General features: G+C 42.4%; 1 protein-coding gene across 1 annotated transcript; it reads right to left on the bottom strand.

Moving 5' to 3' along the window:
* Position 1: 1 nt before the first annotated feature.
* On the bottom strand, positions 2-3939 carry LOC130081776 (uncharacterized). Its single transcript, XM_056246480.1, has 5 exons — positions 3111-3939; positions 2744-2840; positions 2104-2214; positions 1165-1331; positions 2-998 (listed from the first exon to the last, which is right to left on the bottom strand). The coding sequence occupies exons 1-5, from the start codon at positions 3464-3466 to the stop codon at positions 2-4; spliced, it is 1728 nt and encodes a 575-aa protein (XP_056102455.1). The 5' UTR covers positions 3467-3939.
* Between the last annotated feature and the right edge of the window lie 11761 nt (positions 3940-15700).

Raw genomic sequence — 15700 nt, 5'->3', positions numbered from 1 at the left:
ATTATCTTTTTGGACCACTGATTGCTTTGTGTTTTCTTCTTGATTTAATAGGAAAACTTGATGTGACATCTGTCCTCGTCTCTGAGGCAGTGTTTCTGTCAGTCTTTCTTTTTCGGTTTGCAAATAGTGGGCGTATTTTACGTGACTTGTCCTCATCACAAAGTCGCACAAATCTTTTAAAGTTTATATTTTCTTCCTTTGTTTGCACTTCTAGTTCATTGACTTTATGGGCAATGTCCTCAGGAATTCTCTCCCAGGTCTGTAAAGTCTTCAATATGCTTTCCAGTTTCCTGATAGTTGTACTACGCCTATCTTCATCTGCAATTTCATTCTGTATAGGCTCCACTGAAATGTTAATTGCATGTTTTGATGTTGTCTCATTCATCTCATTTAAAAGTCCCTTTGCAAGTAGTAGACAAGCACATTTTTTATGATATGAGAAAGTACAGCAGTCACATAAATTCGTCACTATACATGGTTTTGATACTGCTCTTCCAAATAAGCTTTCAACCTCTAGTGTTTTTTGAGGCTTTGTAGAAATGCTATACTTATTCTTTTGTATCAAGTTGTTGGCATGGGCTTGCAGTTGTGTGTCCATATCTGGAAAGGTCTCACCATCCCCACAAGTGAGAAGACTTAATAAAATGAGATGCTTACATGTATGTCCCCTTGTACCAGCGAGACAATTGCAGAACTGCTCTGCAGGGCATACACAGTAAACTACATGTGGATTATTTTCAGATGGAACATTGTATACGTATGTTTCTGTTGAAGCTGCAGTAACTGCTGTGGCCCAACCATTGTCTAGCATCCTCTGAGCGGACTTCTTTATTTCTTCCATTTTACATTCCAGAGGGTTATGGACCCTCCCAGCAGACTGCAAATCCTGTATTATGTTAAAGTACGTGTCAGTCTTGTTTAGTAGCACATCAATCAAATGATCCAATCTACGATTCCGGATGCCACAGAGGAATTGGTATTTTAAACGGTGGAAGAAGCTATAAAGGAAATGAAAGCAGAGAGATCAGTATGTTGAATGAGGAACAGCAACAGGTTTGAAAAAATACAATGTACTCTTTAACAAATTAAAAAATACGCAAAACACCGTGCTAGCTTTCAGTTAGCCCACTAATAAATGAGGTGAACATGCATAAAAACGTATACCGTTCTATTAGATTGTTTGTTTCTGAGTCTCCATGCTTATAACATCTTCCGAAGTTAGACCACAGACGACCAATTGGCTCCCAGTGGTTCCTAAAGTACTTGCAGACATCTTTTAAGTTCTTAAACTGGCAGTGAAACATCTCAGCTTTTTTCTTGAATTCATGTTCCTGTAAAAATGGACAAGGAAAATGATGTTGTTTTATGTTATTAGTGTAAGAACTGAATTTATAGGTCATAAAGGTAATCCTCGACATAGACCTCAACCCTAGTGTGTGCAGTTAGTGTACTGAGAATGTCATGTTCTTGACTGATTATACTACAGCCATTTAGGCCTATATGAATGATAATAGAATAAACAAACATACTGATTCTATTTGCAGTAAATAAAACAATGATCCACCTCAAAGTATAGGCTGAAATAATTTATGTTTGTATATTATAACATAAAAAATGCAAGGGTACTTATGTAAACTTTTGAACGGGGTCATAATCATAAATTTAGCTATTGTTTTCTGTTGAGGACTTTATGTAAATATCTGTTAAGTGAAATATCTTATTCAGGACAGAACTAAAATAAAAAAATGTATGATCCTGTAATATAAGATACCCCATTCAATCTCGGAATTAAACTTCGTAGGTGGTAATATCGTGCACCTTGCACGAAAACTGGCCAAAAAGCTAACAGGATTTAATGGTCCAGAGGTCACATATAAAGTGTGGCAAATCTTTTATACTATTTTTTTGGTTTTCTTGGATCTACGCTCTGCAAGAAGTTGTTTATTCATCTGTTCGCTTTTCCATTCTTTCTTTTTCCCTCTTATTCTGTTAAAATAATAACATTTTGTAGATACTGACCACACATTGCTTGCTACCATTGAGAAAAAAACAAAAACACTACAAGCTATAATTGCTCTATAAAACAAATGAAAAGTAACACACCGTGGAACAGGATTTCAGCTCCGACATTAACTGCATGATGTGTGCTCTCGAATCTGCCTTTTCAGGTCCACTCACTCCAGATTCAGATCTTGACAGCCAACGAGTTACTGCCTGCGTGTAATAAATGGTGGGGAAATATAAAATGATGTATTTAAACTGGTGAGACCTTCAAATAGTCTAATGCATTTGTACACAATTGTTGCTGCCATCAATTGATCGCAATAATACTAGCCAGTTACAGTGAACTCGAACCACATTAAAAATGTAAATATGTTATTGCTTTAGCAATCCCATATGTTTATAATTCCAACAATACATTAAAATTATATGGCAAAAAAATACCAGTTTACAATATCAAGTAGCATTAACAGGCTGTTTTGTACAGCTACAAATAACTAGAAGTGGATGACACAAGAAGTCTTGCAGCTTTAAGTTACAAACGACTGTTTAAGATTTACAACAAAATGACCTTCATTTTTAGGCCATTCATATTATTCTCACTAAACCTTACATGTCATCTAGTAACCAAAAAATGTAACTGTTGTTTTTGATTGAAATTTTAGCACAACAATAATAGATTTATATTGCAAAATAAGCAAAAATCAAAGCAGTCTCCATTCAATCTTAACTTAGTACTTACTTGGGTTACATGGTACCAACAAAGGAGAACATGTGACTCGTTGAATACCTTACGGATAGCATTGATTTCAGCCTGGTCTTTATCAACCATAAAGCACCTAATGAAAATAAGGTAACACTTTACAATAAGGTTCATTAGTTAACATGGAGATAACACCTACTGTAGGCTAATCATAGAATGCAGTTAAGAAATCAATACAAGTTTGTTCTGGTTCATAGAAGAAAAAAAATTAAGTTGAATTCATAAATTGAATAATGAACCTAATATAAAGGCATGCATAAGAAGTTTAATTTTAAGGAACTGTGTACCAAAACGTTATGTAATAATATTCATTTAATTTGTTTACCGGTATATCTATTTGTATTACCTTGGAGCTACAGGAAATGTTGGTTTCAGCTTTTCCAGTGCCAGCTGAAGCATGGCCTGCTTTTCATTTCCCAAGATGATATAGGCAATGGGTATGCCATGACCATGACTGTCCCTGACAACTAATGTAAATAAAGGAAAGCCATACTGGTTGACGCCATGTGTTGCATCCATAAAAACAATATCTCTTCCATATTCTTGAAGGCTGTCTCTCATGGATGGTGTTTGTAGAACTATGACTAGATCTGTTTGTGGACTGTAAGGCTGATAAAAAATAACACTGTCTCTGAAAGCGCCCTCAAGAAGTTGTGTTGTACTATTGGCATCATCTTTGTGTTGCTGATTTTTTCGCATCATACATGTCCGAATATTTTCAATGTCTTTTGGGGTAACAAAATATGCTCGGTTGTTGAGATCAGTATGCCCTTGTTCCTTTGACCATTCGTGTGATTTTAAGAGAATTGTACCTGGCTTAACACCAAGAGATATTAAATCTTGAATATGCTTGACCAGCTCTTGACTAATTTTTTCTGAGTGACCCTCAGAAGAACTTGTTGGGTCATGTCCTGAATGAATCCTGTAAATCCTTTCAACTATAACAAGTTTGTTGAGCCAGTCTGTCCTCTTTTTAAAGGAAACATAGGCCTTACATCCTTTGGCCCTTCGACTTCGGGGTGTGCATGTTCCAGAGCGTTTACATGTAAACAAGAAATATCCATTTTTCTGATTTTGCAGACTTGCAGAATTCACACTCCTGAAGTTGGCATCTTTGGACGCATTTATGGTAGAGAGCCTTTCTTGAATAAATTCAAAAGCATCCAAATCCTTTTCTAAAACATGGACTGTTATATCGGTCTCTTTTTTGTTTCCTTTAAATCTCTCCTCTTTGTATACAGATGTCTTTATAAATTCCTCCATATTTGATGTTCAACCTAAAAAGAAAAGACACAAAAAATTAGGCTAAAAACATAAATAATGTAAAGACCTAAAAATCCATGATAATCTCATGAAAGTACTGTAAGCTATTTGTTTAAACATTGGAGTAAAACCAAGATGTTACGTACAAGTTAACATTCATATGATGGTCTGAGGACAACATCATGTAACAGAATAAATCAGTGATGACTTGAGGTTAACATATTAATATGATGGTCTGAGGACAACATCATGTAACAATAAATCAGTGATAACTTGAGGTTAACATATTAATATGATGGTCTGAGGACAACATCATGTAACAATAAATCAGTGATAACTTGAGGTTAACATATTAATATGATGGTCTGAGGACAACATCATGTAACAGAATAAATCAGTGATAACTTGAGGTCAACATATTAATATGATGGTCTGAGGACAACATCATGTAACAGAATAAATCAGTGATAACTTGAGGTTAACATATTAATATGATGGTCTGAGGACAACATCATGTAACAATAAATCAGTGATGACTTGAGGTCAACATATTAATATGATGGTCTGAGGACAACATCATGTAACAGAATAAATCAGTGATGACTTGAAGTCAACATATTAATATGATGGTCTGAGGACAACATCATGTAACAGAATAAATCAGTGATGACTTGAGGTTAACATATTAATATGATGGTCTGAGGACAACATCATGTAACAGAATAAATCAGTGATGACTTGAGGTTAACATATTAATATGATGGTCTGAGGACAACATCATGTAACAGAATAAATCAGTGATGACTTGAGGTCAACATATTAATATGATGGTCTGAGGACAACATCATGTAACAGAATAAATCAGAGACGACTTGAGGTTAACATATTAATATGATGGTCTGAGGACAACATCATGTAACAGAATAAATCAGTGATGACTTGAGGTTAACATATTAATATGATGGTCTGAGGACAACATCATGTAACAGAATAAATCAGTGATGACTTGAGGTTAACATATTAATATGATGGTCTGAGGACAACATCATGTAACAGAATAAATCAGTGATGACTTGAGGTTAACATATTAATATGATGGTCTGAGGACAACATCATGTAACAGAATAAATCAGTGATGACTTGAGGTTAACATATTAATATGATGGTCTGAGGACAACATCATGTAACAGAATAAATCAGTGATGACTTGAGGTTAACATATTAATATGATGGTCTAAGGACAACATCATGTAACAGAATAAATCAGTGATGACTTGAGGTTAACATATTAATATGATGGTCTGAGGACAACATCAGAAATAAGCTAATTCAAACGTTTCTCCCTGAGTCGTCTTTTTTTTGTAGCTAGGCACACTATAAAAACTATACGTTAAACATCTAAACAGTATTTTCATCTTCTATTGTTTTTATTTTTTGAGCCAGAACGTCAGCGATGCTGATCAATTTTGCCTGGCAATTTTACTGTTAAGCACGTCAACATATGCGTTATAGCGTTATATTACTTCAATGGTGGAAAAATGCTAACGTTATTCAAAAAACAAATATGTTTAGTCATAGTAAAAGACTGCTGTTAATTAATAGGAGAATGTAAAAAGCCGTTGGTCTTACCTTGTAACTTGTGCACTTGTTGGCAGGGGTGTGTTTTTTTTTTTTTTTTTTTTTTTAAATTTGGCGGACTCGATGGGGGGCACACGGTGATGACATCATAAACGTTGATTGGCTGAGGCAGTTGTTGTCCCAGGGTCATCATAAAGATATTGGTCTCAGGACAGCTCCCACTTGGCAAAATCAGGACGAGCGCAGTATTTCGTGGTGTATTAGAATAAAATACTTGATAATTTAACAGCTTATATAATATCAACTATTATTCACTATTTTATTTATTGGTGTAAGACAGTATATTGAGGTGTATTAGATTAAAATGCTTATACTTGATAATTTAACATCTTGTTTAAAATAATACGTACTAGTATTCACTATATTATATGTTTTATTTGTGTAAGACAGTATATTGTGGATAATTTAACATTTTATTTCAAATAAAATGAACTATTATTCACTATTTTATGTTTATTTATCTGTGTAAGGCAGTATTTCGAGGTGTATTACATTAAAATACTTGATAATTTAACAGCTTATTTCGTATAATATCAACTATTATTCAGTTTATTTAACTGTGTACTACAGTATATTGTGGATGATTTAACATCATATTTCAAATAATACGAACTATTATTCACTATTTTATTTATCGGTGTAATACAGTATATTGTGGTGTATTAGATTAAAATACCTATACTTGATAGTTTAACATCTAATTCGTTATCTTATTTCATTTAATCACTATTTATTTGTTTATACACCATCAATGCTTTTTCTTTCTGAAAACCTAATTTGTAACATTTCATCTGTTCAGGAAGATTTAAGAGTCTGTGACTTTAACCAGATAGACGCATAACGATCGCCTCATTAAGTTTAACACATGTATAAAACTTACTTTTAAATACTTAATAAACTTAAAGCTGCAGTCCGGCGTTTTTCCTCTTTGTCGCCATCTCTGTTTGAAACCTGTAATTGCAGTTATTCGCGGAATTATTAACTTTGCGTGAGTTGTACATCGGCATGAAACAGCGCAGATGAACACACTGTTTTGAGGAGACTGCACGTCTGTCAGTCACCGCGACGGTGTGGATACTGACAAGTAGTCAAAGTGCTATGAAATAAACGGTTTATGAACTGAATCCCTGTTATGCATAAACGTGTTTTACATAATATAACTCTAATAATTTTTGGGAAAAGGATCATTTTCACTTTACCGATCTGATTCAAATCCAATGCTTGACAATGGAGGAGGCGGGTTTGGTTTTCTTGGAGTAGAGGTGATTTGCTCCCTCTCATAGCTAGCACAAAAAAATTCATATTTACCATAATAGCAAAACGAAAAAAAGCCACAACAAAGGAAACTCCGTAACTGTGTGAATTAAGCGAACAAGTGTGCTACTGTTACACGATTGAACTATTGAAATGTCTTACCTGTCCAACAGAAAAAAGCCGTTTCTGCGTCCGTTTTGAACCCCTTCAAATCACGGAGTTCACGCCACCTTTCAAAAGCCCTGCCCATGTTAATCCTTGTTTTCGCGTGGGCCCGGTTGCAATCTCTTTTTCTCTACCCATTCCGAATTCTCTTGGGTTTTACCACGGGTGAATCTCCAGTTGTCACTGGTGGTTGTCGTTTGAACCTTTCTGGATCCGCCATGAGTTTAATTATTTGAAGAGCTGTGAGAAAAGGCTAAAAGCTTCCAACTCCAACACCCGCTCACGCAATATAGCCTACTTACCGGGACTCCTTCTTTATGTGTACAGATGTGATGTAATGACGCAAAGACATGCTTGAATTTCCCGCGGAAATCCACCAGTACCACTGGAATTAAAATCATTATTACAAGCTTACCGTTTTGAAGCGAGCTAAGGTAAGCAGATATTTTTTAACACTGGCTGGTTATGTTTTTTTTAATTATTATTATTTTGGATAATTTTTAACCCAAAAAAGTTACGGACAGCAGCTTTAAAATCTTATTTAATTTATTTATAAGCTTTATTTGTCATCAAATTTCTTTCTATTTCTATTTCAAATTTATATTTCTTTAAACTCTTTTTCATTCTCTCCCACAGTTATGGACGATGCTGATCCATCCGAAAATCATATCCGTGTCAGACCTCTTCACGTTCATAATTTCAGCGTTCTGTGAACATTATCCTGATATAATAAAGAGATTCCCCTGAAAAACATTCCTTCCAATCGCACCAAGCAGATTGCAGGGTCGTAAACACACATCATAAACACACCGGAACCAAGCAGGACCAAAAGGTCATAAAACCCCCATAAATGGCATATCCTGTCATAAACCCCTCCCCATCCTCATATCCTGTCATAAAACAGCTGTCAAAACCATCAATCAAGGGGGTCATAAATCATTGACATAAGCTAAAGTATAATTACTACTCAGGCAGTATTTTATGGCCCCATCCCCTGACCCACAACCCGGACAATGCAGCTCTAGCCAGGACAAGGGCACACATTTAAATTGACCATGGGCAACTAAAGGGAATATTTCAGTGACTGAAAAGTGAAATGAAATTAAAATACAAATATATATATATATATATATATATATATATATATATATATATATATATATATATATATATTACTGTAATAAGTGATAGAAACTTTTAACATGATCCCCACTATGGCATTTAATTTGTTTGCTTCTTTTTGCCAGCCCTATCTCCTGGCTTTTACAGACTTTGATGTGTTCCCTGGCGTTTTCATTACACATTCAAATTCCGCATCTGTTGCGAAGAAAAACTGAGCACGCTCTTTGGCCACGGTGAGCAGCGTTGCTGATCAATGTTTCTACTATCGATACGTATCCCCTTTTAAACCAGCGCATGCACGCGCAATTATCTCAGATAACTCAATCCAGCTATACTAATAATAACCGGCTGGTGTGTTCGAAGAACCTAATTAGCCAGATCATGATTAGGCCGAATATATCATCTTGGATGTCTCATTTGATCTCGGATGTTTTAAGCAACGTACGAAGAACGGGCCCCAGGTCTTAATAGATCTAAGATTGACAGTATGCATTAAGAATTACTTAACTGTTTCAATATCTAATAATTATCAAATTGGATACAATAAAATTTCCTGGTCTGCAATATTCTGTCTAAATTTAAGCTGCCTTCAGTTGATTACATTACTAAGTTGATTATAAGGTCTAAGCCTTCTACTTGTTTACTTGATCCTTTATCCACTGTCTTGGTTAAGTCCTGCATTCATTCAATTGGCCCTATTATTACAGCTATAGTGAGTTCTACCAGAAAGACTCGGGAGAATAAATACTGTAACAATAAATTTTAAAAAAATGTATATAGCCCAGCAAGCAATAAAGTTCTTTGGCGTAGCTCGCAATCCGAGGGTCCGGACTCTGCATTTCCTGCCTGAAGACGAAGGCAGGGGCGCAGCCGACCCCCTGGGAGGTATAGGAAGGGACCATCCTGGTGGTGGTGGGGAGGATGGAGGGGAAGGAACCATCTTGGTGGTGGTGGGGAGGATGGAGGTGAATGAAAGCGTCAGCATCTGCGAACTCAAACATGTGTAAGTACTGGTCTTTTATACCGCAAGTATTAGACACGATTGGATAGATGAGAAGGTAATAAGTGACGTAGCAATTGAGTCTTCCTGGCAGAACTTACGCTAAAGCTTCCATTTCTACCAGAAAGATTTGGGAGAATAAATACTGTAACAATAAAAACATTTATTGATAGCTGTAATGAGGTTCAAAGTAGTGTGGTGGGAAGAAGAAGACAGGGTCGGCGAAACTGGAACTCGTACGGTTTTTATTACTCAGAACAGTTCAAACAAAAAGACGCGCACACAGCGCATTCACCGTAGCGTGACTACAGCACAGTAAAATAAACAAACTCTTTCCACTTCTATGTCGTTCCGGTCTCAGCTTCTCCGGTTACACAGCTCTCGCACGAGTTCCAGTCCTTTCTCTCTCTCCCGCATTCTCCCACTGTGTGGCTTTTATCGGTCTCCCCACGCCAATCACTGCAATCAGACACAGGTGTTCATCATCTGCACTTGACCTACTTACTCACCGCACAGCTCATTGACTGATCTCCCACTACAGACGTCGCGAGAACCACGCCCCCCTCACCACATACCCCCACCGCCCGACTCAGGCCGGGGAGCCGTCTGGCCTGCAGCCCCCCCCCCCCCCCCCCCACCCCCCTCCTGGAGAGGAAGTCGGCCACAGCCATCTGCACCCCCGGCCTGTGGACCACCTGAAATTTAAAAGGTTGTAAAGCGAGATACCAACGGGTGATCCGCGTGTTGGTATCTTTCATGCGGTGGAGCCATTGAAGGGGTGCGTGGTCCGAACACAGGGTGAACTCCCGGCCCAGGAGGTAGTAGCGGAGGGTGAGGACAGCCCATCGGATGGCCAAACACTCCTTTTCAATGGTGCTGTACATCGTCTCTCTCTTAGAAAGCTTCCGACTGATGTACAGCACCGGCCGTTCCTCTCCCTCCACCTCCTGGGACAGTACCGCGCCCAGACCCCTGTCCGAAGCGTCCGTCTGTAGGATGAAAGGGAGAGAAAAGTCAGGAGCATGTAAAAGCGGTCCACCGCACAGAGCAGCCTTTATCTGGGTAAAAGCCTGCTGGCACTGTTCCCTCCACTGGACCGTATCTGGAGCGCCCTTTTTAGTTAGATCAGTCAGCGGGCTAGCGAGGTCCGAATAATTAGGCACAAACCTCCTATAATATCCCGCTAGCCCCAGGAACTGTCTAACCTCCTTCTTGGTCTTAGGACTCGGACAGGTTGCAACTGCTGCTGTCTTATCAATTTGGGGACGCACCTGTCCGTGACCTAAGTGGAAGCCCAGATACTTTACCTCCACCCGCCCAATTGCGCACTTCTTCGGGTTGGCCGTGAGCCCCGCCCTTCTCAGCGTCTTTAGGACAGCACGCAAATACTGCATATGACGCTGCCAATCATTGCTATAGATGATAATGTCATCCAGATAAGCAGCGGCATATGCAGCATGCGGCCGGAGAATACGGTCCATCAGACGCTGAAAAGTTGCGGGTGCCCCCAACAAACCGAAAGGATGCGTGACAAATTGGTGTAATCCGAACGGCGTGGTGAAAGCTGTTTTTTCTTTGGACATTGGAGATAAGGGGATCTGCCAGTACCCCTTCGTTAAGTCCAGTGTCGAATAAAAGCGAGCAGAACCAAGCCGATCAAGCAATTCGTCAATCCTCGGCATTGGATAAGCATCGAACTTAGACACCGCGTTCACCTTCCTATAGTCCACACAGAAACGAATCGAGCCATCAGGTTTCGGAACTAAAACTATCGGGCTCGCCCAGTCACTGTTGGACTCTTCTATTACCCCCATGTCCAGCATTGTCTCTAATTCGGTCTGAACCGTTTTCTTTTTGTGTTCAGGTAAACGATACGGGCGGCAACGCACAACGACCCCCGGATCCGTCTCAACGTGGTGATGAATGAGATTCGTTCGACCAGGTAGGGGCGAGAATACATCCGCAAACTCTGCTTGTACCTTCTTAATGTCAGTGAGCTGGGAGGGTGAGAGATGGTCTCCAGCAGGAGCCAGAGCGAGTGATTGAGGTTTTATATTCGCTTCTGGCCCGAGATCCTCCTCTCCGCTCACGACCGTCGCCAGCATCACTGCCTCAGCCTCAACCCATTTTTTAAGAAGGTTGAGGTGATAAATCTGACGTCCCCCGCCCCTATCCGTTCGAATTACCTCATAGTTGAGATCACCAACCCGCCGTGTGACCTCAAAGGGCCCTTGCCACTTTGCGAGTAATTTTGAGCTGGACGTGGGGAGCAATACAAGTACCTTATCTCCCGGTGAGAATTGGCGGAGTCTAGCCCCCCTATTATACTGCTGTCTCTGTCTGTCCTGGGCCTGTAACAAATTCTCCATGGATAGCCGCCCCAATGTGTGGAGTTTTGTTCTCAGGTCCAGGACATACTGAATTTCATTTTTACTAGCGGATGGTCCGTCCTCCCAAGTCTCCCTCAGTACGTCTAACACCCCGCGGGGCTGACGACCGAAGAGAAGCTCGAAGGGGGAAAACCCCGTGGAGGCTTGGGGGACCTCACGTACAGCAAACAACAGGGGTTCTAGCCATTTATCCCAATTTTTGGCGTCTTCATGAACGAACTTACGAATCATGGCTTTTAAAGTCCGATTAAAACGTTCCACCAGGCCGTCCGTTTGTGGGTGATAGACGCTGGTGCGAATCGATTTAATGCCCAACAACTCATAAAGTTCGCGAACCGTTCGTGACATAAACGCCGTGCCTTGATCGGTGAGGATCTCCTTAGGGATCCCCACCCGGGAGATTAACGAAAACAGCGCACTTGCCACACTCTTAGCCGAGATATTGCGAAGCGGGACTGCTTCCGGGTATCGTGTTGCGTAATCCACTAAGACTAACGCAAAACGATGCCCTCGTGCCGACCGTTCTAATGGCCCGATGAGGTCCATGCCAATTCGCTCAAAGGGGACCTGCATCAGCGGAAGGGGGCACAAAGGTGCTTTTGGGTTGGGCGGTGGATTAACCAACTGACATTCGGGACAAAACACGCACCACCTGCGCACGTTCTCGTGAATGCCCGGCCAAAAGAATCGGGCCATGAGACGGTTTAGTGTCGCCGTTTGCCCCAAATGTCCGGCCATCGGATTACAATGAGCCGCCTGGAAAAGCATTTCCCGGCGGCTCTTAGGTACCAACAACTGTGTTGTATCTTCTTTTGACTGGGCGTCTTGGGTCACCCGATACAACCTGTCTTTAATCACGCAAAAATAGGGGTAAGAGAGCGGTTGATCCGGGTGGAGTACCTGACCGTCGATAGACCGGACCTTATCAAATGCATGTTTTAGCGTCTCATCCTGGGACTGCTCCAGGGGAAAGTCATCGCGCTCAGAGAGGATAGATCTCTCTAGAGTGCTCTGTTCCCCTACAGCAGTACCCAGAGGTCCCGGTACAGCATCTCCCACCTGAACCACCGCTGTCTTCCCCTTCTGCTTCATTTCCCAAGAGGCATCCGCACACAAAAACCCCAATAACTTCCCAAAGCCTGGCCAATCAGTTCCCAGAATTAGCGGATGCCGGAGGTGCGGGTTTACTGCTACCTCCACCCTATGTTTTTGTCCCCTAAATAGAATCGCCACAGACATTAAAGGATAACTCACCACCACCCCGTGCACACACCGAACCTTAACCATGCGGCTTTTATCCAATGCCCCAGACTGAATCAGGCTTTGATGAATGGAGGTTTGGTTACATCCTGAATCCACCAAAGCCTGATAAGTACCCCCCTTGATACTCACAGGTATCTGGTACTGGCCAGCTTGATCGGGGGCGGCCCGTGGCGCGTCGGGGACCCGTACCAGCGTCCCCACCTCCATCACTGGACACCGGTCGATAAAGTGGCCCGGGTCCCCACAGCGCCAACAGGCCGGCCCAGGCTTTACCGCTGTCCCAGCGGCGGGAAGCGGGCCAAGGGATTGGCGTGGGGAGAGCGGCGCCACCGGAGCCAGGGTGGAAAAATCCCCAGCAGACGTCCCCCTCGGAGTGGCCCTCCCGGCGGAACTGGTATCCCCCGACCACCCAGACCTCCATCTCGGCGCTGGTCTGGGCGCCAGACCTCCTCGAGACCTGGGAAGGGGAACAGGTTTGCCAGAGGGGGAAGAGAGAGAGGATGGAGAAGGTAAAGATAGAGAGGGAGAGAGAGAGACAGCCGGTAGGGGCTCGCCGACCCCCGAGCACGCCACCATGTGATCTTCCGCCAGTTGGATGGCCTGGTCCAGCGACGTCGGGCGGTGGCACTGGACCCATTGTGCAGTCTTCTTGGGCAGCTTCCCGATAAACTGCTCCAGTACCACCTGGTCGATAATCTTCTCGACGTCGCTTCCCACGGCCATCAGCCATCTGCGGCAGGAGTCCCGGAGCTGTTGCGCCATCACGAAGGGCCGACCGGACTCCTCTAGGGTCAAAGACCTGAAACGTTGCCGGTGCTGTTCAGGGGTCCGGCCGACCCGCTGAAGAATGGCGCGCCGTAGATCTTGATAGACCAGGAGATTCGAGACTGGCAGTTGGTGGGCTGCAATCTGCGACTCACCGGATAACAGCGGGATGAGCCGCAGTGGCCAGTCCCCTTTGGGCCACCCCCGGGCCTCGGCCGATCTTTCAAACAGGTCCAGAAACGCCTCCGGTTTGTCTTGTGGACCCGTTTTCCCCAGCGTGAGCGGCGGGGCCGAGGCCGACTCTGGAGAGGGGGTGGCTGGAATCTCCCGGTCAAAACAGCTCCGGAACAACTCGCGGTCTTCCTGCTGGCCTTGGAGCAGCACCCGAAAGCGCTGCTCATGCTCGTCCTTTACGCTCAGCAGTGCCTGATGTTGTTCCCTTTGAAGAGCCGCGAGTGACTGGATGATCTCCGCAAATGGCGATCCTGACGGGTTCTGCATGGCGGCGGCAGTCTCCTTCTTCCCGGGTTTCGGCACCAGTGTAATGAGGTTCAAAGTAGTGTGGTGGGAAGAAGACAGGGTCGGCGAAACTGGAACTCGTACGGTTTTTATTACTCAGAACAGTTCAAACAAAAAGACGCGCACACAGCGCATTCACCGTAGCGTGACTACAGCACAGTAAAATAAACAAACTCTTTCCACTTCTATGTTGTTCCGGTCTCAGCTTCTCCGGTTACACAGCTCTCGCACGAGTTCCAGTCCTTTCTCTCTCTCCCGCATTCTCCCACTGTGTGGCTTTTATCGGTCTCCCCACGCCAATCACTGCAATCAGACACAGGTGTTCATCATCTGCACTTGACCAACTTACTCACCGCACAGCTCATTGACTGATCTCCCACTACAGACGTTGCGAGAACCACGCCCCCCTCACCACAATAGCCCAGCAAGCAATAAAGTTCTTTGGCGTAGGCCCCGTCCATAGTTCGCAATCCGAGGGTCCGGACTCTGCATTTCCTGCCTGAAGACGAAGGCAGTGGCGCAGCCGACCCCCCAAAAATAGGTGGAAGATAATTCCACCAGGACGGAGCCCACCCCCAAAGAACGGTAAAGAAAAGTATGCCCACCAGACGTGTATCCTGTGGAGCCTAAAAAAAAAATAAAAAAATAAAAAGGGAGTTAATAATGGGCATGAACATGAAATGTGGAAAGCCTCATAGCCAATAACTAATTAGTAAGAGGCGACTTCATAGTGAGCCTGAAAGGTACTATGAGAAGACGTGAATGCATTTATGCATTTCTGTTCTGCTGCTGTATGTACATTAAGCATTTATCCATGCTGACGCTTTCATCCAGAGCGACTTATGTTTTGAGACGCACTTACGTCTGATCGAAGCCAGTTTCCCTGTGAATGAGTTGGAGGGAAGCAAGTGTTGTGGAATAGTGACATAAACTGAGAATGAGGCTAACTTAGGACATAGCTGTATTGTTCCTCTATACTCCGTATTCAAGGACACAACACTCAGGCTGTAAACAGATAACTTTTTATTCTTCTTCTCTTACTCTGGCATCACTCTACCTTCAACTACTCCAGTGCCCCACTGTGGCCATAACATGCCATTACATCTCCCCTTTTTAGATGAAAGTTTAACTGTTTTAACAGAGCCTTTAAATAACACAATACATTCAACAGTATGGCTACTTAGTTATTTCACTCACTTAACTTGTGATTTTACGAGTTTCTTCAAATCCTTTTTCAAACTTGAAAGTGTTCAAAGAGAAATGAACAGAAGATATTTTACTTCACCGTAGCCCTTTTTATAGACCTTATCCTAAATTAACTGGAAAATTCAATAACTTAGAACATGACTTTTGTAATGAACATTTCACTTTTCAAACAGAACATTATTACTTTTTTTTTTATCCTCCGTGGTGTGTATGCATTTGTTTCATGCTCAAAGGTCCAGTCTCTCAGGAGCCTTAGACAGTCTCCCTGACCTAGTCACCGTCATATCACCTGATGCTGGAGGCACTGGAACTTCCCTGAGGTGTGAACGGTTGCGTCGCAGCCGTCCTCCC

This window comes from Rhinichthys klamathensis, unplaced genomic scaffold, assembly GCF_029890125.1.
Source record: "Rhinichthys klamathensis goyatoka isolate OS25496 unplaced genomic scaffold, OSU_Roscu_1.1 h1tg000040l_1, whole genome shotgun sequence".
In the NCBI taxonomy this organism is placed as follows: Eukaryota; Metazoa; Chordata; class Actinopteri; order Cypriniformes; family Leuciscidae; genus Rhinichthys; species Rhinichthys klamathensis.
Note: the sequence above shows the minus strand (reverse complement) of the source record. Positions and strands in the feature narration are given on the sequence as shown.

Excerpts from the sequence above, each read along its gene's own strand:
- LOC130081776 (XM_056246480.1), bottom strand. The coding sequence starts at position 3,466 with ATGATGCGAAAAAATCAGCAACACAAAGATGATGCCAATAGTACAACA. Across the intron at positions 2,215-2,743 it reads GTTGGTACCATGTAACCCAA|GCAGTAACTCGTTGGCTGTC; the intron begins GTAAGTACTAAG and ends TATTACACGCAG. Across the intron at positions 999-1,164 it reads ACAAACAATCTAATAGAACG|CTTCTTCCACCGTTTAAAAT; the intron begins GTATACGTTTTT and ends TTTCCTTTATAG.